The sequence below is a fragment of the Leopardus geoffroyi genome, chromosome X (assembly GCF_018350155.1).
Source record: "Leopardus geoffroyi isolate Oge1 chromosome X, O.geoffroyi_Oge1_pat1.0, whole genome shotgun sequence".
Classification (NCBI taxonomy): Eukaryota; Metazoa; Chordata; class Mammalia; order Carnivora; family Felidae; genus Leopardus; species Leopardus geoffroyi.
Window position 1 is genome coordinate 27,094,209 of NC_059343.1, and position 23,414 is coordinate 27,117,622.

General features: G+C 42.8%; 1 protein-coding gene across 13 annotated transcripts in view; it reads right to left on the reverse strand.

Moving 5' to 3' along the window:
• The window catches only part of DMD (dystrophin), a 2,127,700-nt gene that overhangs the window by 319,774 nt on the left and 1,784,512 nt on the right, over positions 1 to 23,414 (reverse strand). For all 13 annotated transcript variants that reach the window (XM_045472664.1, XM_045472669.1, XM_045472671.1 and 10 more), the window contains 2 exons: positions 21,933 to 22,053; positions 21,022 to 21,290 (listed from right to left, as the gene is read on the reverse strand). In XM_045472664.1, the coding sequence (XP_045328620.1) occupies positions 21,022 to 21,290; positions 21,933 to 22,053 (390 nt within the window). The remainder of the gene's footprint in view (positions 1 to 21,021; positions 21,291 to 21,932; positions 22,054 to 23,414) is intronic.

The following is a 23,414-nucleotide window of genomic DNA, read 5'->3' on the forward strand; positions in this document are numbered from 1 at the left end:
CCACCCCTGTCATGGGATCTTGTGGCTTCTTTTCGTTGTCATTGTTCCTACCCAGCAATTACAGTAGAAGTTACCTTAACTGATCTCCACTTAAGACTCACCAGAGTAGCCAGTCTTCATTCCCTGTGAATCACAGTGACCGAGACCTCTAACTAACAGCCTCTAAGTAAAACGGTAGAGCTATCTGTCAGTACATACAGCCTTCAGCTCCCATCAGTTGAATTGTCAGACGTGGGTATGTTCTCGAACCTGTTTTCACCAGTTAGCTTTGCAATGAAATAAGTTAAAAGATTTCACAGTCCAAAGAAGTTTAAGTCTGAAAGAAAGTAAGTTATTATTTCTACGAAAACCAGGTTGAACACTCTAGAAGGGTGTTTAAAAAAGAAAAAGAAAAGCAAATGTTGAATCGGGGTGACTGGAAAAGATGAGGAAAATTCTGCGAAAAATTTAGGAGTGTTCTGTACACAGAATGCCTTCCATTTGTCCTGATGGACTCTGTCGACATTACAGAAACTGGAACGGGAAATCGAAACTTCTTCATCATCAGTGTGATTTACAGAGAAGTCCAATCAGTGAATCTACACTTAAACCAGAAACTTTCACACGATGCTAAAATACTGGTGACTATTTTAAGATTGAATAAAATGTTTAAGACCTACTTTTTATGATTCCCTGATTTAACTGACTTTTTCAATTAACTGTCGAACTCTAGGTTTTCAGCCAAAATAGAGGAAATAAATTTACTCCTGCTATTTGACTAGCACGGTTAACGGCTACTAGGATCATCATTAACTAAGGGGGAAGAAAAAGGCGTATGTTTAGTTTCATCTGGATTACATTTCTGGTAGGATAAATGGAAGCTTTGACTGGGGGTGGGGAGGTCAGTTGGTCAAGTGATAATTTGGTGTGAAGTCTGATTCTGGGGAGATATCCCCATGAGCCTGATAGAAAAACTGTAGCCATCTAGAAATCACCATGAGGGGCGCCTGGGTGGCTCAGTCGTTTGGGCGTCCGACTTCAGCTCAGGTCACGATCTCGCGGTCCGTGGGTTCGAGCCCCGCGTCGGGCTCTGGGCTGACAGCTCGGAGCCTGGAGCCTGCTTCCGATTCTGTGTCTCCCTCTCTCTCTGCCCCTCCCCCGTTCATGCTCTGTCTCTCTCTGTCTCAAAAATAAATAAAGGTTTAAAAAAAAACTTTAAGGGGCGCCTGGGTGGTGCAGTCGGTTAGGCGTCCGACTTCAGCCAGGTCACGATCTCGCGGTCTGTGAGTTCGAGCCCCGCATCAGGCTCTGGGCTGTTGGCTCAGAGCCTGGAGCCTGTTTCCGATTCTGTCTCCCTCTCTCTCTGCCCCTCCCCTGTTCATGCTCTGTCTCTCTCTGTCCCAAAAATGAATAAACGTTGAAAAAAAAAAAAAATTAAAAAAAAAAAAAAAAAAACTTTAAAAAAAAAAAAAAGGAAATCACCATGAAGGCACACGAGAACGGAGGAAAGAAGGTAACCTGGCGGTAGAAAAGAGGAAGAGAAAAGGGAGATAGGAGAGTGTTCCAAGTCACCCTCCACTTTGGCATCTGCCCTAGGTTCCGGTGGTGGTGCCATACCACCTGATGAGGATGGCTCACGGCTATAGACGGTCAAAGCCTAGAAGTATGGCCCCCCAAACACTGTCACAAGGCATACTATGTAAAAAATGAATATGGGTACTGTGTCATTTAAGTGGATGTAACATTGTGTTTGCCTATCTTTCAAATGTTAGAGCTTTGGATATCACACCTATAAATATATGTCCAAATTATTAAACACTGAACATCAAATGTCAAAAAGTGCAGCTAACTCGGAACGATATCCTGTGCTATTTAAATACTACCAGAATTTCATTAGATTTTATTCTAGTTTGGAAGCAGTGAGTGAGAAAACATTGACGGGAGCCATTATACTGTGGCTTTGCTTTGAATCACTTAAACATCTGGAATATGTTCTCCACGAAAGAGCAAACCAAGTCTAATTTTATTATGACTAGTTTCATGCCGGCAGAATTTTCACTTCATTAAATGTTGTCTGATTATAGATATAAAAGTACTGATTTAGAATGATATATAAGACCGATATGTCAAGTTTTTCTTCTTTTTATGAAATTAAATTGGCTATCAGATCGTTGCCTATGCTTATGTAGCTAAAGATTTGTTTAAATATAGATTGAGAACTTTAGTCATCAATCACGTTACTACAAAAGAAAGGGATTATCTTTGAACAAGGGAACATCATTTTGGAGGGAGGAGCTTTGACGTGGTAGTTAAGAGACTAGTCTGCACGGCACAGAAGGGCCATTTAAAGGATTGGAAAGAGATGAGTCAAGGGACCCCTACTTCGAAGGCCTTCAGTTCCTCTACGAAGTATGAAGCAACAGAACTGGCATAAAGTCAGTGCTCAACAAATACTCATCGAATGAAAACGCGAACTCAGGGTGAGTGGGAACATTCGGATTAGTTGTGGCAGAGCCCATGAGAGAAGCAGACCTCAGCAACGAGTGAGGTTGCGAGACAGTGCTGAGGGCCCATGTGAGGCTGAGGACGAACATTTTTTTGAAATCTTGAACTCGTCTGCCCCATTTTCTCTTTCTCCAACAGTGCTCCTCGCAGGCATGGAGAAAACAATTGATCCAGGTTTGGGGTCATGTCAGGTGCCTCTTTGTCAGGGGCGAGGGAGTTTAAATTTTAGCTGGAACGCGACTGAAAAACACATCATGGAATCTAAACTGGATTAGGAGGGAGGTGAAGCAAAATGAGGCTTGCAGATGGAGAGAAAGCAGGGGGAGTCAGCGGTGCAGGGCCAGGATAATCCAAGAAAGGCCCCAGCAGGCAAGAAGAGGAGGACACTCTGGGATGCACGGATTAGCAGTGCCATCCAGGAGTTTATGTATAAATGGTGTGATATACATACACACACACACACACACACACATGTGTATACGTATACGTATCTATATGTATAGCTACGTATCTATACGTATCGATACGTATATGTATATACGTATACATATCCCCTGCTCACACTCTGACTCTCTCCTTCGCAAAAATAAACATTAAAATATTTTTAAGAAATCAAGTAGTGACTAACTGCATTTCTCTGTATGATACAACCTTATAGAACAAATGTTTGAGAACTCAAACCCCTGGAAAGCAGTCGAAAAAAAGGAGGCATTAGGAAAAGGCCCAGGATTTTTCACACTGGATTAGTAGTGAGAAGGCGAGGGGGAGGAAATGGAAATCATGTCCTGCAAATACAGGTCTGGAGTACTGTTACTGGAACTCCTACATGTGGCTCAGGGAAGGCCTCAGAGAAACCAGTTACGCAAGATTTGGGGGCAGGTACAGCCCAGCCGTGTTTGGTAACTTTTGCAATTCTGGATGGGTACATTATCCTGATGGGAGTGAGTACCCGCCATTGGGGCCAAGAGAGTCTAGGACCATATCCTGCTTTGCTCAGAGGATCCGAGGCCTACTGAAGCTTCTAAAATACCTTGGGGACATGAGCTAGCCAAATGTCATTGGACTAACAACAAAGAAACATAAGATGAAATGTAGGCAAGCCTTTCATGAAAGGCATCGGGCTTGGAGACTTCCATCGGTAACTTAATTCTTGGCTCTTTATGTCAGTTGGTTGAATGTCTGGTGTGGTGCCCAGGACGGAGGGGCAGCACTGGCCTCAGATACCGACTGTCTTAGGCTCATGTCCTTTACCCTTGGGTTTCAGATGTCAGATACTTTTTTTTTTTTTTTTGCAAGAGGATTCTTATGTGAATTCTCATTTCTAACATTATGAGGCTATCCCATAGATCTCCAACAAAACGGAGACCCTTTTTGTAATATTAACTCCTTGATTTCTGCTAAATGCTGAGGGCTTGCGTGGAGCTAAGACAGGGGGTGGTCTGCAGACTGAGTACATCCGCCTGCCTTTCCTATCACTTTTGCCTCTGGTAGACATTTTTGACAATAAATTATGCCATTGAAACACATGCTCCTTTTCAATAGGGATGCGACTGCATTCCATTTCAGCATCAGTTTTTATCGTTAGTACCCTGAAGGCAAAGTATTATGCCTTTTCTTTCCACCGTCTTCCTTGCGTTCAGTTTTCAGGGCAATTTGGTACATTTTCATACTTGGGCATGATCACTTTTGACCAGCCAACGGAATAAGGACAAGAAATAATGAAACAGACTCAGAACTAATGACCTAGATGTAGCATCATCGGGATAACTTGGAGGTGGTTAAGTTAACAAAATCAACCCACTAGATTTTAGGAAAGCAATAGGCAGTGTGTGGGCATGAAGAAATTGGGTGCTTTTATTTCCCAAACAATTATCGGTAATTACATTTCAGCTATGGTTTCCCCTCGGAGTCACCACGCTTGAAATTTGTGTCACTGAAAGAATAGCAATTAACTGCTGTGTTTCTCCCATCAAGAATCCTCATGTTTTTACGAAAAATGATTTCTAGTTTCTCTTCTTTCTAGGGAGCCAGAACGCAACACCCAAACACAAAAGCGGAAGTTGTTTTTTTTGTTTTTTTTTGTTTTTTTTTTTAACACTTTCTCATTTGCACCCATTAGGATTCGTCATCTTTCAGGACCTGGCTTCACGCGGAAGCTCACCACCTCAATGTTCTGGAAGTAACAGCTGAATTACAGCGCTCCCACACGAATAGTATCTATCTTCTTTCTTATGCGTGTTGTTCACGTCGCCTTCACAGATATAAATGAGACGGGAGGAAGAAGACAGAATTGATCACGAAGGAGAGGCTTTTACTTATAAGAACAAGCCGTACAGACCTTAGTGACTTTAATTTCCTTGGAAACTTGTTTCTATAATCCTAACCGTGACTGCTGATTATTTTCTCTTCACAGAAAAAAGAAGCGAACAAACCCCCAAACCAAAGACCAAAAAGATTTCATGTTTTCCCTCGCTTTTGAATGGCATAGTGAAGACAAATATTCTGCAGAGGTTAACTGCAAAATATGCACAATTAAAATAAAAAGGCCTGTAATGAGTATAAATAAATGATTCAAGCAGGCCATGTTTTTAGGCTGCTAAGGAAACGGAAGGAATGCCAATATTTTCGTTCTGAGAAATCTTAATTATATGTGACAAAACATCAAGCAAAATGTCAGTTAATGGAATCTGTTTACTTATTTAAAAATAAGTAATAATCCATAAGCCATTAAAAATATCAAGCACAAGGACATTGATATTCAAATTCAGGAGTTATTTTAGACAGCTTAAGGTTTACAGTTGATAGGTTTTTTGGACTTGCAAACATATCCGCTGGCCTACAGCGTTCAAGGTCTATGCCCATATTTTCTGCTGCCACGGCCCCTGTCTCGCTCTCACCTTTCCCTACGTGGGTCAAACATGCCCGTAAGGCAGTGATTCTCAAGTAAGAGTGTGCGCCGTAATCATGCGGACGGCTTGCTAACACAGAGCCTGCAGGGTCCCGTCTCCAGTGTTTTCCATTCAGTAGGTCTAGGGTGGACTTGAGAAGTTGCTATTTTTTTTTTTTCTTTTAGTGTATTTATTTATTTGGGAGAGGCAGAGAGAGCATGAGCAGGGGAGGGGCAAGAAGAGAGAGAGGGAGAGAGAGAATCCCAAGCAGGCTCTGCACTGTCATCACAGAGCCAGACGTGGGGCTGGAACTCACGAACCGTGAGACCGTGACCTGAGCCGAAACCAGGAGTCAGACGCTTAACCGACGGAGCCACCCAGGCGCTTCTGAGAAGCTGGCATTTTTAACAAGAACTTGGAAGACGCTGCGTTCCTACGACTCACCAAACTTATTCTTGACTTAGACCCTTCGCCTGTGTGGTTCCCTCAGCCCGGAGTTTTACATTTGTACTCTCGGCCTCGCTGGCTTTTGTTCCCGAACCTTAGGTCTCACTCAATGTGACTGTGAAAGCGAGCCCATCCCTGTCTGCCCTGTGTCAAGCAGCTCCCCCTACTTTTCTCCCTCTCAGCACCCTTCCCTCTTAGCCCAGATCACAATTTCAAAGTGCGTATGTACTTGCCTATTTATCAGTTCATCATCTGGCCTGTCCCGAGACCCTGATCTTCATGAAGGCAATTTTCTATTCTTTGTGTCACCAGGGTAGGCCTGGACCCACTAGATGATAATCCCTCCATACCTTTTCATGAAAGAATAAATGAGAGAATTAGGCCTTTTTGCATTCATTACTAATATTTCAGCTCCACAGCTCTCCTCAAATTGCTTCATAAACACAGTTTCCTCTAAAACTCTGACACCGATTTCCTAGATAAAAGAAGCCCGTTATTTCCTTCAGCTTCCGTAACTGAGTTCTTTAGATCTATTGCTTTGCTTTATTTGACGTTGGAGCATGTGCTCATTTCTGACATACCTCTAAGCCTCTGAGCGAGAACGTAACATTGCAGTTTTGGGTGCCAACCGGAGAATTGTGGTCAAAATGGAACAAGTGGGAAAAAAGGGGGGAAGTAATCGATTTGGGGAGAATATGTCTTTCCATGTGGAGTTGTACACCGGCCGGCCCGAGGGGACAGAGGGGGCTGAAATCCAGCCTGGGCTCTGTGGCTAAGTTGGTGAGCCTTGGCACGGGGCACTATGTGTCTTCAAGGAAAGAGGTACCTTGCTCTACTGGGCTCTTGCAGGGGCCTGGGATGACAGACGCTGGGGTTGAGATTAGGGATGGCTTGTCTCTCTCTCTCTCTCTCTCTCTCTCTCTCTCTCTCTCTCTCTCTCATGTTTGGGGTTTTCTACTGTAGATACAGCTCAATGAAAATATTTCCCGTGCATTTCCTCTTGTGTAAAAGGGGGACAGGAACGTGGGCACCGCAGGACTGTGGCGAAGATGAACGAGGAGGTCGAGGCTACTTCTCCTTTCGCTCCACCTACGACCAGTTAAGCACTGCTCAGGCAAGGTGGGGAGCACAAAGTCACACAAGGTCCTGTTTGGTCTAGTTCGGGGAGAGGCTGCGAAGCAGAGGGTCGTAAGTGCATCCCTGAGAGCCACAGACTTAGATCCTTTCTCGCGTGGCTGCAACCCTGGAGCCAACTTCTAACACCACGATGTGGGGAGAGGGGGTGCGGGATCCTGTCTTTCCTCGCTCCTCTGTCATGTAGCTTTGCGAGGTCTCCCTGAACCAGACATCCAAGTGATAAAGGGAGAGGAGGCACGGCGAGACGAGAAAAGATACGCGTTCAGCGCTTGAACCAAAGGGTAGGAAGCAGGAAAGCGTCACGTGTTTGGGGAAGGGCAAATAGCCCTCACTAAGGTGGAACGCAGCAAGGTTGTGGTGGCCTTGGTGTTGCAGATAATGAAGGTTTCTGCCAAGGGGAATGGGCACATGCCCGGCAACCCTAGATTTGTTCGCTACTCACTGGGAAACACTTATTTTGTACCCACTATGCACTATGTATGTACGTGCTGTGTATACATGTACCATGCCCTGGGAAAACGGAACTCCCCACAGGCTGCCATTCAGTACCAGAGAGAGGCAATTCAGTGGGTTACGGAAAAGACAGCGTAATGGTGCCGTGAGAAGGTGCGTCAACGGGGCTTGCAAAGCGCAGAGCAGGCTGAGGCGGGTCAGGAGCACCTCCCTGAGTAGACAAGCTGGGGAGTAACAGAAAGGGCGCGTTCTTCTGGGGGTGGCAGGTTCACGTAGAACATCTCAAGTAGACGGGTGTAAGCCTGTGGTCCTTTCGGAAAGAAAGGGTGCAAATGAGTGTCTGTAGATTTGGGCAAGAAGAAACAATGGCCCGAGTTGGAAGGGTTGACAAATGGGAGCAAGTCGACTGTGAAATAATTTGTAAAGGTCTAACGTGTCTGAGGGAGAGCATTTTGTCCTGGGCTTTGGTGCACGTTTGTTTATTCACTCCCTCCAGAAAATATCGCTGAGCACCTATGTGTGCCAGGGAATGTTCCAAGCACTAGGGAGACGGCAGTGCGGAAAACAGATCAAGCTCCTATGGCCGTGCGACCTAACTCTAACGGTTATACTTTCATGTAAACGATGATTGTTATTATACAGGGAAACAAATTCCAAGCCAAAGTGGGTCCGTCGCTATAAAACGTCGCATTTTTGACCAAGCAAACGCAGGACAAAGTATGGTAGGGTATCGTATGGAGTAGTTGCCAAGAGATTCCTTTTTGTCTGTTTAAAACAAATTAGGTTACGTCCGCATGTACGAATAATAATTAACAGAGGAATGTAGGGTTGCGAGGTTGCCTGTTCCATATGCGACACCTAGCTGGCCTGACCCTCGGCGCACTTATTTTTGTTCGAAGGCACTCACTAGTGAAACAAAATGAGTTTTTGCGGAATTGATTTTCCATTCAATATATTGTTATCAACTTAGAAATACTACAACAGAACCGAACAAGAGAGGAATATAAATTTTCTAAGAGCTGAGATAAAAATAATTAAATGGAAGAGGGCTAAAAAGGATTGTAAAATGCCCTTCAGCATCTACGTTTCTTTTCCGATTATTGTAGCTCCTGAATTTTATAAATGGTTTTAGTCTTCCCGAGATACCTTTTGTTCCAACAAGTGGGACAACAAAAGATCAAGATATCTGACTACTTCGAGTCAAATGAAATGAATATAAAATGGATTCTCTTCACTAAAATCTATGCAAGAACACGTTTAAAAATTAGATTGGTAAGTTTTTTAGAGTGGTTCCTCTTCATTATATCCCTAGGCTGAAAAGAAAGTCTTATTATGTATTTCTTTGCACACTACGTTGCCCCTCCAGATATATTAGGGGCTATTATTTTTTTTTTTAATTTTTTTTTCAACGTTTATTTATTTTTGAGACAGAGAGAGACAGAGCATGAACAGGGGAGGGGCAGAGACAGAGGGAGACACAGAATCTGAAACAGGCTGCAGGCTCTGAGCGGTCAGCACAGAGCCCGACGCGGGGCTCAAACTCACGGACCGTGAGATCATGACCTGAGCCAAAGTCCCGAAATCGGACGCTTAACCGACCAAGCCACCCAGGCACCCAAGGGGCTATTATTTTTATGTCAATATATATGCATATGTGGGAAAGATCTAGCCTCTTAAGTGGAACCAGGAGTTGACTCGGCTTTTCACTATATTATTGAGAACTTTCACTTTCTTTTTTTTTTCTTTTTTGGTGGATTTTATATTTGTATTTATATATATATTTTTTAATATAAAATTTGCTGTCAGATTGGTTTCCATACAACACCCAGTGCTCATCCCAACAGGTGCCCTTCTCAATGCCCGCCACCCACCCACCCCAAGAACTTTCACTTTCAAGATATTCCTCTGATTTTTCTGATCGCACCTTAGAGTAAGATCTAAATTCATATCCTGTGCTGTTCTGTTATGACAACTGCTATCATGATAATGTCCACTTAAGTGCATGTGGATGATGAATAAATTACCTCTTATACAAATGTGTCTAAATGTCAAGCTGTCTGATGAACGCACTTAAATGTTATTTCAACAAAACTCAAAGTCATTGGCCAAACCTAGCTTTAAAAAAAGTGATCAGTATTCAGGTAACAGAAACATCACGCTTTAATAGTAATAGATTTTTTTTTTCTTTTTCCAAAAAGGAGTATGACTTAGCATCCTCAAAAATCTGGGTGAGTGATGTTGTATCGATTATTTAAAGGAGAGTCCTATTTCAGTGGAAAAAAGGGTTTAAAATCTGAAAAAAAAAATCTTTTCACTCAGCACTCAACATTTTTTTTTTGGAAAGTCAAAGTGGGTCAGATTTCATTAAGACCCATCTTGCAGCTGACACTCAACCCCAACCCCCAGGCAATTTTAACACTGAGACAATCTTGAAAATGTCTTTTTTCAACCTGTATGACAAAATGGCAGGGCGGGTCCAAAGGTAATATTTTATTCCCTGGGTGAGCCAAGAGATCAATAGAACTTACGCTCGCTTGTTTACCTTACATTGCTTTTAACTTTCTGCTTTATTGGATGCACAAAAGTCACTATTATATTGGATAACTCTCCTCGCGATTCTAGTACGGGGCCTGCGTGGGTGGGGAACAATGAACCATTCTCTGGCGTTAGCCCTGTCCCTGCTAGAAATATGTTGAGGCCGACAGCCAACTGAATAGGTGGAATGCTGATGCATTGGCCTACTTGTGCTTGGGACAGACAAAAGCCTTAAACCACGGGGCAATTCAACGAGAATGACTTCATAAGACCTGACAGGATGTAAGTTCACAACAATGTACAGATTCCAAACTGGGTTAAAATGTTTTCAGGTGGGAAGAGAAATAAATCAGATGAAACTCAGTTGTGGTCTGTCACCTGTTCTCAAAAACCAACCAATATATACTGCTTCCTTTCCTCCTTCGCTTTAGTTTCTACTTAGATAATTACTATACTTTGGCATATATGGCTGATAAATCGACTTTATTCTCTTCGCTAACTTGTTTAATGCCATGTGAAGATCATAATAACAGGGTTTGAACATTTGATAGGGAAAAGTTCTAAATGAGCCCACTGAGTCCATAAGAATGTGGAATCCCAGGGAACAAGGCTTCTAAAAGCATGTGTGCTTTGAAACAGAACCAGCAGGCTCTTAGCTGCATGAGGGAAAAACATTCACCATAAAAATCAATTCTTTAAAAGGAAATAGAAATCTATCTTAGTGTTAGATTTTCCAGCCTCACTCTGGCTAAGAGAATTTGACATTTTCGGACTGAACACTCTGTGGAAACTTAATAAATATTGAAGTTTATAAACAAAATCATAACAATGATATGTGGACCAATTTTTAAAAATATTGAAAATCAATGTGCCCTTACTCTGCCTAATTCGGTTAACTCAATTATTTAATGTATACTTGATTTGAGTGGGATTATACACAGTTATTTCAATTTTACATTGAACATGAATCAAATTGCTTTTAATGTAACCCCCTCCCCCACCCCCGGCCAGGAACCCAGAATAAAGGGGAAAGTTTGTTTGGAATGTCTCTTGGTTAACATTAAAGCACACTTAAAGACATTCGTTTCTACTATATTTACTCCATGATTGTCCTTAAAAATACCACTCATCCCATACCACAACACTGAATTTTTTTCACAGGCATTTAATAGACTGATTTTGCACTGACTTCGAGGAAAAAAAATCCCCCCTCCCCAATCACTGCAGTTCAGACCTACTTCCTACTTCCTCCCAATGTCGCCTCACATCTGTTTCCATCTCTCCACACGTATGCTCTCCGCCCCTGAACGCAGATCCTCAGTGGGGTGACAAGCTATAAAATGCAGGAACTCCTAGATAAGCTACCCAGTATTCATATCTACCAAGGAGGTATTAACTTTAAAAAGCTGAATAGTCTCGGGGCACCTGGGTGGCTCAGTCGGTTGAGCGCCCAACTCTTGATTTCAGCTCAGGTCATGATCTCAGCGTCATGGGATCAAGTCCCATGTCAGGCTCTGAGCTGAGCGTGGAGCCTGCTTGGGATTCTCTCTCTCTCTCTCTCTCTCTCTCTCTCTCTCTCTCTCTCCCTCTCTCTCTCTCTCTCAAAAGAAAATTAAAAAAAGTGGAAGAGTCTCAAAGATTCTGAATGTCTTCGATTCCAGAAACTCTATGAAGTACTTGCTTATAATCAGTATGCTCAGCAGGAAATTCTGAGGAGAAGTTTCAGATTTAATTGTTGTTATTAAAAAAATTTAATTGTTATTCGTAAACGTGATAGCGTGTAGACGAGGCGAAAGATTATGTGACTAAACACCTCCATTTTAAAGTAGCAATAGCGAGAAGGCATGTGAAGCTTAAAGTCATCTGAAGCAACCCCGAAACTATGGGAGGACCAGTAGAATAGTAAGAGGAATACTGGGCTAAGTAACTGTGAATGCCTTCCACAAGAGAGACTCAGGGAGAGTGCATCATTTTTCATTTCCAGGTTTCGGAGGGAAACTATGCTCCCTACCGAAGCTATCGGTCACTCACACAGAAGGCCATGGGCTGGCATTCACCTTTATTTTTTTAATTTTTATTTATTTTATTTAATTTTACTTATTTACTTACTTATTTATTTTTTGGCTTGCGTTCCCTTTTCAATGAGATGCTGTGGATGTTGATAAATACAAGTGAAGCAATAAATGATATGTTTATGGGAGAATTACTGACAGATCGATGAATTATTAGCAGTAAACAAAATACGTATTTCTATACATACACTGCAGCTGCACAATGGAAGGGTGGTTCTCCAAGGGTCCCTGCACCAACAGCATCGAGGGCAGTGGTTAGAAACGTAGATTCTCAGCCCTGCTCCAGCCCGTCTGGATCAGAAGCTCTGGGCAAGGTGTTCACCAACCTGGGCTTCCACAAGCCCTCCGGGTGATCCCGAGGCACGCTAAGGTGAGAACCGCTGCCACGGAAAATTCCTTACTAATGAGCATCACTTTCTCAGACCCTTTCCTTAGCTCTACCCGTTCACGGTCCATCCCAAAAAGTACCTAGGGGGTGGGTCAGAGCGAGGGTGAATTTTCCAGCAAGAAACAAAACCTTCTCCGCTTCTAAAGAATGACTGCACGTGCAAGAACAAAACAACATTCAAACGGCTGTGTTGAGATATGGCAGCTGAGTGGATTACTAGGTTCGCTCGCCGGTTGCAGGAGACTCTTTTCCTGGCCTGGGCATCTATCCCCCAGCTGCTGTGACTATTGGCTACTGATGTCTCATGGCTGCCTCTCATCTTCGGGAAGGTGACCTCTGCTGATGGGAGGCCCCTAGTCCAGGAGTTGACAGGTACTCCCGGCCCGGGAGGTAACTGATGTCTCCGGGGGTGAGCCACAGCCAGGGGTGTGATGGAGCAGAGCCCAGGAGCCCACTGTGTGCTTCTCTTCCCAATTCTGCATTCCGCGAGATCATGTTGGTAGCCCGAGTCTTCCCGGGGTGGGAGTAGTCACACAGCCAGAATTGGACAAGGCCACAAATCGGTGTTCACTCCGCCCCAGAGCTAACGAATCCACATTGATTGGCATGTTACTGGTCACACCCAGCCATTATCTGGGGTATGAATGGACAACTCTGTTGTACGGTATATACTCCAGCGTCCTCTCTGTAGGGAAGAGGACACACGGCTAGATTTGCCTGCGATGGTATACTGGCTTGGCCCTTCTTCTCCCTTCTTATGCTTCCCTGACTCCCATACAGGCTTCTCCTGAAAGCAGACTGTCGATAAATCAATGTGCACCCAGACCCCTGCTCTCAGGGTCTGTTTCCAGGGAACGTGACCTCTAACGCAAGTTAAGTCATTAGTTAATTGACTGCTGCACGGAAACCTCGAGGAGTACGTGTTCAAAATGACAAAGACCTCTAAGTCACGGACCCTGTGGGTCACAGTGATCAGATAAAACTGTAACAGATAAATCTGAAATGGCAGGGATCTACTCCGTGTGTATGTGTACAGAAGAGAAAGAAGCTTATGGAAAAAGAGGAAGCCTGCACAAATCGGGCAGGTTTTCATATCGTGCTTCTCAAAGTACACTTTCGTGCCCATGGGGAAATGTACTGGGAGATTTCACTTAAGGTTTGGGAGAAAAACACTCTCATGTTAAAACACAAGAAATGCAGGGGCGACTGGGTGGCTCAGTCGGTTGAGCGTCCGACTTCGGCTCAGGTCATGATCTCGCGGTCTGTGAGTTCGAGCCCCGCGTCGGGCTCTGGGCTGACAGCTCAGAGCCTGGAGCCTGCTTCCGATTCTGTGTCTCCCTCTCTGCCCCTCCCCTGCCCATGCTCTGTCTCTCTCTCTCTGTCCAAAATAAATAAATATTAAAAAAAAATTTTAAACATAACAAATGCATTGTGGAGAAGATCACGGAATTGACAGATGTAAACAATAAAATAAGAAACATGCAAGATATTTCATGCTTGTGGTAAAAGGAGGTTAAGCATGTGGGAGGGGAAGAGAGCAAGCTTCAACTCCTTGGCTATTAAGAGAAGCGACGTGGAAGGGTTTGAGAAGCACTGTGTAAAATATCACCGAAAAATGTTATTTTGGTCTAAAAAAAATCATACCAGGAAAAAATTTCCTCTTCCCATCATGAAAAAGTCAACCCTTTTAAAATGAGAGGGTCACGTTCGTATCGTGAGCACATCTGCTCCCATGATACGCAGAAAACTGGTTTACCAAGAACAGTTATTCAATGCCATTGTGTAACTTACTTAACGTAATGTTGTGTAAGGCCTAATATTGGTGCCAGTGTTAACCGTGGAATTCTGAAACTTGTAATTGCTGAGCGTCACAGGAACACAGCGGGGGCCCACTCCTTGGGTTATTTGTTCTTAAGCCGTTCCTTGTTGTGCTTATGGTAGGAGAGTAACACAGTTGTGAACCTGAAACCTGTGACGACGTCGGTAAATTCCAAAGGAGAACAGAAATACACATTGGCTGCGTGCTTCCATTTTCTAAGGAAATATGGAATTTCAGTTAAGTAACACGCACATTTCCCAACTGTTTCCAGTTAATGGGGCACCTGCACACATATGCACAAGCTGGTACAAATTCTTGCTCCCTCAGCTTGGAGCTATGTAACAATCTGTTGAGCAAGACTAAGCTGCCATGAATATGGTTCCTAATACAATTTGATTCATGAAATAAATTAAATATTCACACTCCATAATGAGATCAGACTTCCCTGGGTATACGTTTTGACCATGTCAGGAATGAGTGAATGACTGAGTTTTTAGATCCATCGATGCTGACGGTATATTACTTAAGCTTTTGTTTGGAAGAGTCTTTTATATTATCTAAGACTCTTGGGGAATAGTATTTATAATTACTACCAGCCACTACAATCCTCAGTGAACAGGACTGGCATATTAAAGGATCAGGCTTTGATATGGTTGTTTTCGTATAGTAGGAAGGATGACATTCTTTGGAGAGATTGTTATTATCTAATTAAGTATTTCCTTAGCAGAATAATGTCAGATGAACTCAGTGGCTGAACATTCTGATTAGCCATGTTCTCCTAAATGTCCCATGACCAGAAGAGGAGCTGTATGGCTCTGATGTAATGCCATGACAATGGTAACCGATTCTAGCTCCTTCTTTTGTCACGGCCCATCAAAGGCGTACAAAGAAGTCCCAATTAAGATAAGTTCAATAATAAAAAGAGCATGTTCCTTTTCCAACTGTTCTGAAGCCTTTCCCTATCTTGAAGCAAAGTTCACTCAGTAATTATCTTAGTTATGAAAGTAAAAGCAGAAGGATGTTCCTCTTATTACATAAAGGCCTTTATGCTTTGAACGTAGACGGCATCTCGAAAGAGTCAAAAAGAAAGCTTGTTGAATGTCCTCAACTCGTTTCCTCCCACCCACTGTTTTAAACCGTTTGGTCAGTTCCAGCGTATTCTACACTCACATAAGTTGTTTATGAAGAGCCAAATTAATAGTCTTTGCAATTGTTTTCCTTGGAATCTGGAGAGCTGACAAATGAATTAGAAGAAAATGGCAATTCTACATGAATTAGCTTTTAAGGCTCCCTAAGAGGCTGATGCAGAACTTAATAAGAGACTTATTAGGAGAAGTAGGACAACTTAATTCAGATTGATTATAGACTTGGGTGAAGACAGCTGGGGTTCAAATGAAACCGAAAAAGAACTTATATGCACTTCAAAGTATGCTAAGCAGATGTCTGAAACAATTACTCTGCACTGGCTTTTCAGAAGTTTCAAAGGCAGGATGGGAATAGCATGGTAAACGAAGGTTCTATTTGCCCAAGTCGAGGTAGAGGCTTTTAAAACACACACAGCGCTCACTAAAATCAGACGCCTTGGGTAAGAAACGTGATTCGACATCGCTGTCCTAAGTAATTTGCTCTTAGCTTTATAAACAAAGCAAGAAATGAGAGCAAATCCATGAGAACTAAGTAATGAGCTGTCCCGGAACTCTAACTTACAATTTATCGTACACTGAACAAATAATTTGGTCAGGATTTTTAAGATGACTAATTCCTACTTTAGTTCCTAAGCTCTCTTAAAGCCAACAATGGCCGTTCTATTTCAAAAAAATAAACACTACACTTTCACAGTACGTAAGTGAGACTTTACTGGAATATGCCTTCTTCCGGAAGTATTCCAAGATATTAGAGGACAAGTGATAGGCTTTTAAACATCACAAATGCATGTTTTACAAATGAGATAAAACCCAAGTTGCTTCGTGTGACAGGTCCTAGTTCCATAGTCAACCCAGATTTAAAAAGGATTGCATCTATCTTGCTTGTATGTTCTTCTGAAAGGCTTACTTGACACAGCACGTGTATAAAAATAACAACAAAAGCCTCCACAGAGCAGTTCATTTGCTGGTTACAACCATTGACAGAACATTAGTAAACTTTCCTTTTCCTACTACAGGCAGTGCACCTCATTCAATATGGAGACATCATTTGTTTATGCAGAGTTCATTCTCGGGGCTGCCCTGTTGGTGATGGTTCTGTCTAACCTTGCATACCTCCCACCGAATGGATGATAAGCTTTCCATCTGACTGGGTCATTAGCTTCCTCTATAAAACTCCCATACAAGAAAGGACTTAAAGCTGGCTCGTATAAAAGACAATAAAACACAATGAATAAAACAATAATAAAACATTAGAAACCAGAGTTAAGATGAGAAAACACCAAGGGAAGAGAGGGTTGCGTGAACACGGCTGAGAGCTTCTGCTTTTCTCCGTGTCAAATTCTGAGCTAGCATTCCTTTCGCAGATTTCTCCGATAAACCAAACCACAGAGACTCAGGAGGGTAGGCCCGCGGCGATGGGTGTGCCAGTTATCTTCTTAAATTTGTAGATGCGCATGGTGAGCAGAAAGAAGCCAGAAGGGCATGATGGCTTCATGAGAGTCCCTGGTCTACTACTCATATTATTACCTTGTTCTCAATTATAATTCCAGAAAGCGCTAATCAAAACGCTTCACCATAAGAACTTCAAGGAAAAACTCAGCGAATCCCTGTCCTTGACCTTTCACAGGAAGAGATGTAAGTTAAAACTCGGATAAAAAACTATAAAATAAGTCCTACGTGGCAGGCTGGGGGGAGTTTAATGATGGTTATGGTGTGAAAACCTGTGCTTTGAGGCAACGGGCAAACTAGGGACAATGAAATGTTCCTGGCTCAAGAATGATGTACCGCTCGGTACAAAGACACCATGGTCGATGAGAACAAAAAGAAAACTTGGAAAACCAACGACTCCCAAAGATTTTCACACAGGAATTGTTCTCAAGAGCAAAAAACGTCGTACGTAGACTTGAGCTTCAAAGTCATTCCACTTTGTTAAAACCTGTATATGTTCCATTCACGGATCTAAGCAGCGCACCTAGTGATTCAAGGAGTTATTCTTACTCTCCATTGCGATAAGGAAAGCAAGAATATTTGTAGAGACACAGAAACGCCGGTGTTATTTCCAGTTAAGTGGGGAATCGTGTTTGTGTCCTTAAAATATTTGCTAAGCACTATAAATCATGAATTTTAAAAATAAAGAGGCCTTTACATTTTGGATTTTATTCTGGGGATTATTCCTAAGGAAGCTGCACGCGGAAGGCCGAGATTTTCTTTGGTGGCCTGACGGTCAATATTGACATCGTGTTCCTTCTTGATTTACCGCACGCACGCTGTCCCGGAGATGATTAGCCAGCAACAATGCAACCTCCAGAGCGTCCCAGGATTTTGAGGTTGCTGCTGTTCCATCCACGCTCCAAATCCCAAAGCCACATTGGCCAATGAAATGATTTAATGCTAAATCCCACAGAAATACACATGGCAGAGTTACGTGTGTAACAACTTCTTTAACAAATAAGATCAGAACGGAGGTGGGTATTACAATAGAGTCACTAGGGGTGATGAAAACGAGCTGAAGTGGGTAAAGAAAATGTTCTCTGGCTACATGCCTGGCTATCACTTTGGAGTCCCCTACAGCGTGGAGTCTCCGAGGGCTTAAATTGCTGAGTAGAAGAATGGGAACAGCGGTTTTAAGGACTCTTCTACTTCTGTTCAAAGTAAGTTTTAGTTAATAAAATTCACTCCTTATAAACTACCACCACCAAAGCTTCAGAGTTTCAAACCCAGTGTTGTTGAGAAGCCACAGGGAAAACCGATTTCTTTGAAGCGTTGGCATATTTACGCTCTTTCAGAAAGGGATATTTAGCGCATGGGTGTTTTGCTGTTATTGGGATCAGAATGAGAGTCTTCCTGGTTAGGGTGTGGGAAATGAACTTGGGCCGAGGATCGAGAACAGGTAGGAGAAGGGAAGTGAAAGGAAAAATGCAAACAGGCTTCAGTGAGGATCGGCTGATTTTGAGCTGTTTTGCTTTTAGTGATTTTTCACTATGGAATCCTGTTGAGTGCATTCTCCATCCATACTCCGTATCCTACAAAGGCTCCTGTGTGGCACCTATGGCTATAAGTAAATCCCTTATAGACTCGGCCACTTAATTAATAAACGAATGTGGTTCCTTTGGGACATTCTCCTAAACTTCTTTGTCATTTTGGGGGCTGATTTCTTTTTAAACGTCGTGCCTGTACGTTTTAATAAAAGTACTAGTTTTAAGGCTGAACAAATACAAGGTAATACGTTTCAAAACGTTATTTTAATTTTCAAGTAGCCGTCCATGTTAACCACTGCTTTAATTATTAGACATAGAGTCAAAGAATGTTAGGGTGGAAGAGAGTTTCCAAGTTAGAGAGCCCTCTTTTTTAATCTTCTCTTAAATCTGCACCCACCGTTTTCGTGAAGAGCTATTCCGTTCAACATTAGACTGTCGGCTTCATCAGGGCAAAGACCTACAATAACTACATATTGCAGAATGGCTCATAACCAAGAGTGGGGCAAAGAAATAAAGAAGCAGAAGTAAATTCCTTTATATGTTGCTGACCCTTGCTCTCAGGAAGCTCATTGCCTGTGGGAAATTTGAGTGTGACAATTGAAGCACGTGTGGTGATCTAAGAAGGCAGTGAACTGACGGCCATTTCTTCCGCTCGGTAGGAGCTGGGGGTGGGAGACACTCCGGACAAACTACAAAGACAGATGCCATTTGAGCTGGGCATTGAGGGCTCAACAGAAGATCACCAGGCACATAAGGTGGAGGTAATCGAGGCCAAGAGGAGAGCATCTGCAAAGGCAGAGAGTGGTGAAGAAAGGTGGCATATTTGGGTAAAGGGGTGGTATGGTCAGAGTGTATGGAACGGCCAGGATGATGGGAGTCACAGTTGGGAATCTCAACCAGGGCTAGGAAGAAAAGGGCCGCCTGCCCCCTTCATTCACTGGGCTTCATTGTCAGGCAGGCAGGAGTTGGGACTGGAATCATAAAAGGGTGGATAAGGTAGAAATATCAGTAAAGAAACCGTTCATTCATTCACTCGTTCACCAAATATTTAAAATTCTTTATCACTCGTCGTGAGAAGCCCCGGGTGTTACACACAAGTGCTGAATGACTGTTCTGTACGCCAGAAACTATTATTACACTGCGTGTTAACTAAGTGGAAGTCAAATACGAACTTAACACACACTAGGGGCCAGAACAGGACACTGGTTGAAAAGAGGAGAGAAAACAGAAGAGACATTCTGAGGTAGAATGAGCCGTCCTGCGCAATCAGTCAAAACGGAGAAGGACTTAAGGAAGAAACTCAAGTTTCAAGCCTGAGCAACTTGTTGGATTAAGATCCATTCAGTGAAATAGGAAACACCGAGGAAAAGGCAGGTAAGAGGGGACAGCAGCAGGGGAATGGTCAAACACGAGACCGAACGAACTTGATTTCAGAACGGGTGCGTTTTGATTCTAACGACATGTGGGTGAGGAGATCAGAAAAGAGACCCAGACCGGAAATCTACATTTGTCGCTGTCATGCCACTTCGAATCGGGAGTATTTATACAATACAAAGGGAACTGAGCTAAGGTTAGAAACTTGGGCACACGAACATCTGAAGAGTGGGCAGGGTTTCAGAACCGAGGGAAATAAAGGAAGAAGAAGAATGTATGAAACAATGTCACGAAAGCCAAAGGAGATGACACCTGCCCAGATGAGTCTGCTGGTGAACATGCCAAGTGCGGGTGAGAATTTCACTTCTTTTGAATTCGAACCTGGGAGGACTTTTGTTGGGTTTGACACTGGATGAGTAAACGAAATGTTTCCAGTTGGTTATGTTTTCAAGTTGGTTTTCATAACGATATTCCTAAATATGTATCTTCTTTTCAATAAATATATTTATCATCTTGGTGCCACGAGAGAATTTAACTTCGGCCTCATGGGCAGTATTCCAAATACATAATGATATTGCCCAATATCCGCGGTGGACTAATGTATAACGTATCATATACATTGCCTTCTAAGGGAAGGACAGCAGTAACAGCCTCAATGCCCAGTACCATAACTCACCCAAGTCATGTAATTTTGTTAGCAAAAAGGCCAAAGCCTAGACTCCCGGCTCTTGATGAAGTGTTCTATTTGTCCCTACTCTGATACTAAGTATCACAAAGAACACACACGCGTACGCGCACATGCACGCGACTCAGGTCATTTTCGTACACGCGCTTAAATTCATTCCCTAATAGCAAAATAAAGGGGATTGTTTCACCCTGTAACTTTTAAATATTTCATTCCACGTTATTAAAGACAGAGACGATTAGATCACCAATTCCTCCTAGAGAAAATACCACATGCAAGACGATTTTGAATTTGTGACAGACCAACGGATTTCTAATGCACGAGGGCCCTATTTTAAACTTAGGGAGAAGAGGGTGCCCGGGTGGCTCAGTCGGTTGAGCGTCCGACTTCGGCTCAGGTCATGATCTCACAGTTCGTGAGTTCAAGCCCTGCGCCGGGCTCTGTGCTGACAGCTAGGCGCCTGGAGCCTGCTCCGGATTCTGTGTGTGTCTCTCTCGAAAATAAACATTAAAAAATTTTTCTCTTAAACGTTGGAAGAAGAAAGTACCACGCCCAAGTTCAGACTGGAACCTTTCAAGTCTCTCAAAGGGCCCCGAAGCAAAGGAATAGAAGGTACCTTGACTTTTTCGAGGTGATCTTGGAGAGAGTCAATGAGGAGGTCACCCACAGGCTGCCAGGAGCCCTTGATCACCTCAGCCTGACGCAGCTTGAGGTCAAGCTCATCGGTTGCTTCCTGAAGTTCCTGGAGTCTTTCGAGGGCCTCGTCTATTTTTCTCTGCCAGTCTGCAGAGCGCAGGTTCAGTTTTTCCCACTCGGTGTTGACCTCCTCAGCCTGCTTTCGCAGGAGCCGTGTGACATTCTGGGCTCTCTCCTCAGGAGGCAGCTCTAAATTGGTAACATGACAAGGTTTTAGGCCACAGTCCTTTTTGTTTTTGTTTTTGTTTTTTTTTTAAAAAAAAAACATTGTTGAAAAGGTCATACCGGAAGAAAGAAAGTACAGCGCAACAAGAGGGCAACCCATTGATTAACGGTTCTTTCGCACCTTGGCATAAATTCTGACAGTGTCCGCACATCTCGGGTCCGTCCTCCTGAATATATCTGTTCTACCTTCTATCATTCAGATCATCCAAGATCCATTTAAGCCATTGAACAGAAACATGTTAGGATGTGTACCACAAGCTCGAATTTACTTCAGCCAGGCTCTTAAGAGGAAAATTAGGTTGTAGTCTCTATAACGATAGGATCCCTTCTCACGGCGAATCTCTTTTGTTTCTTATTTTCTAAGCGTTTCAATGACTGATCACTAATGAGTCTCTCTTAATGTTTATTTATGAATGTGCAACGAGATTTATGCATGGTGGTTTAGGGCTCCTTTTTCTTTCCCAACATCTATGTTTAATTTGAATCGATTCTATTTAACTTAGAAAATATGAGCGCCATCCAGACTCTGGCAGCAAGAATGGATGGGTCGCTCTGTCACCACTGATCCTTCTATCAATATGTTATTACAGTTCCACATTCAATTACCTCTGGGCTCCTGGTAGAGCTTCTCTAGTCCTTCTAAAGGCTGCTCTGTCAGAAATATTCGTACAGTCTCAAGAGTACTCATGATTACAGGTTCTTTCGTTTTCAATTCCCTCTTGAAGGCCTGTGAAACGAGATGAAAAGAAATGCTTATTTGGCTTGGGGCATTCTTCTCAAAATTAATCCTGGTTGTTCAGAACTTGGTTATGAAATTCCCAGGTCAATTTCTATCTCCTTTATTTAGAAACCGATTGTCACAAAATGATAAATGAGCCCGTATGGATCTTTCTGTTAATCAGGAAACCACTGTGTGTATAAAACTATTCTGGAGAGCATGGGGGAACTTTCAAGATACATTGATGCTTTTTCATTAAGATAAGAGTGATTTACTTGTACAACCTGAGCGCCAAACTTGAAATCTGAAGGCAAAGTTGAAAGATACATATTACAAGATGCTCACGGGGATAATGAAGACTTCTGTATACCCGAAAGAATGGTTATTCTAGAGCACAGTAGGGGGCCTGAAGGGCTACTTGGAAGAACCTAGGTTGTAGTGAAACACACAACCAATTCAATCCATAACCGTCAGTTAATTCTGTCAAAATGTCTGACAACTTATAAAGTGAAGTATTCACAGTAAAAACTCAGTCCTTTTGAAAAATACCCATTACCTAATGTGACTTCTTTGAGAATGGTAGAAATGCTTTGAGGTATACTGGACTTAGGAATTGAGGGAATAAGTTTCTATGAAAGAATAGGCCTAGGGTCGCCTGGGTGGCGCAGTCGGTTGGGCGTCCGACTTCAGCCAGGTCACGATCTCGCGGTCCGTGAGTTCGAGCCCCGCGTCAGGCTCTGGGCTGATGGCTCAGAGCCTGGAGCCTGTTTCCGATTCTGTGTCTCCCTCTCTCTCTGCCCCTCCCCCATTCATGCTCTGTCTCTCTCTGTCCCAAAAATAAATAAACGTTGAAAAAAAAAATTTTTTTAAAAAGAATAGGCCTAGAATAGGTCTCTTGGGGTCATCTACGCTAGTTATCAATTTTAAACCCTAATCTGTAAGCTTCTTTGATACAGAGGATTAAAAGGAAAGCAAAATGCAGAGTTTCTGTCTTCAGGAAGCTTCCGGATGAAAAGAGGGAGAACACTAACACACTAGAAACAGAGCAAAAACAATAGACTTCATACGCAATTGAGTGCCAACGGTGGTGAGACAGCGTATGAGGCTAGAATAAATTGACAGATACTTGGAAACCATCGAAGATAGTTACGGACCAGATTCTACTATCTTAGAAGTGAAGATGTTAATGAAAGTATTAAGTACCACATAAATGTTAATAGATCAGTGTAAACAGTAATAATAATTGCCCTGACACAGAGCTTGTTTATTCAAATCCCTTTTCAATTCTGCCCTAGTTTTAGCAATGTTACCTATTGAATTTAGCCCTGTTCTGTTACTGAGAGAAAAATTAGCTGCATCTCCTTTGAACT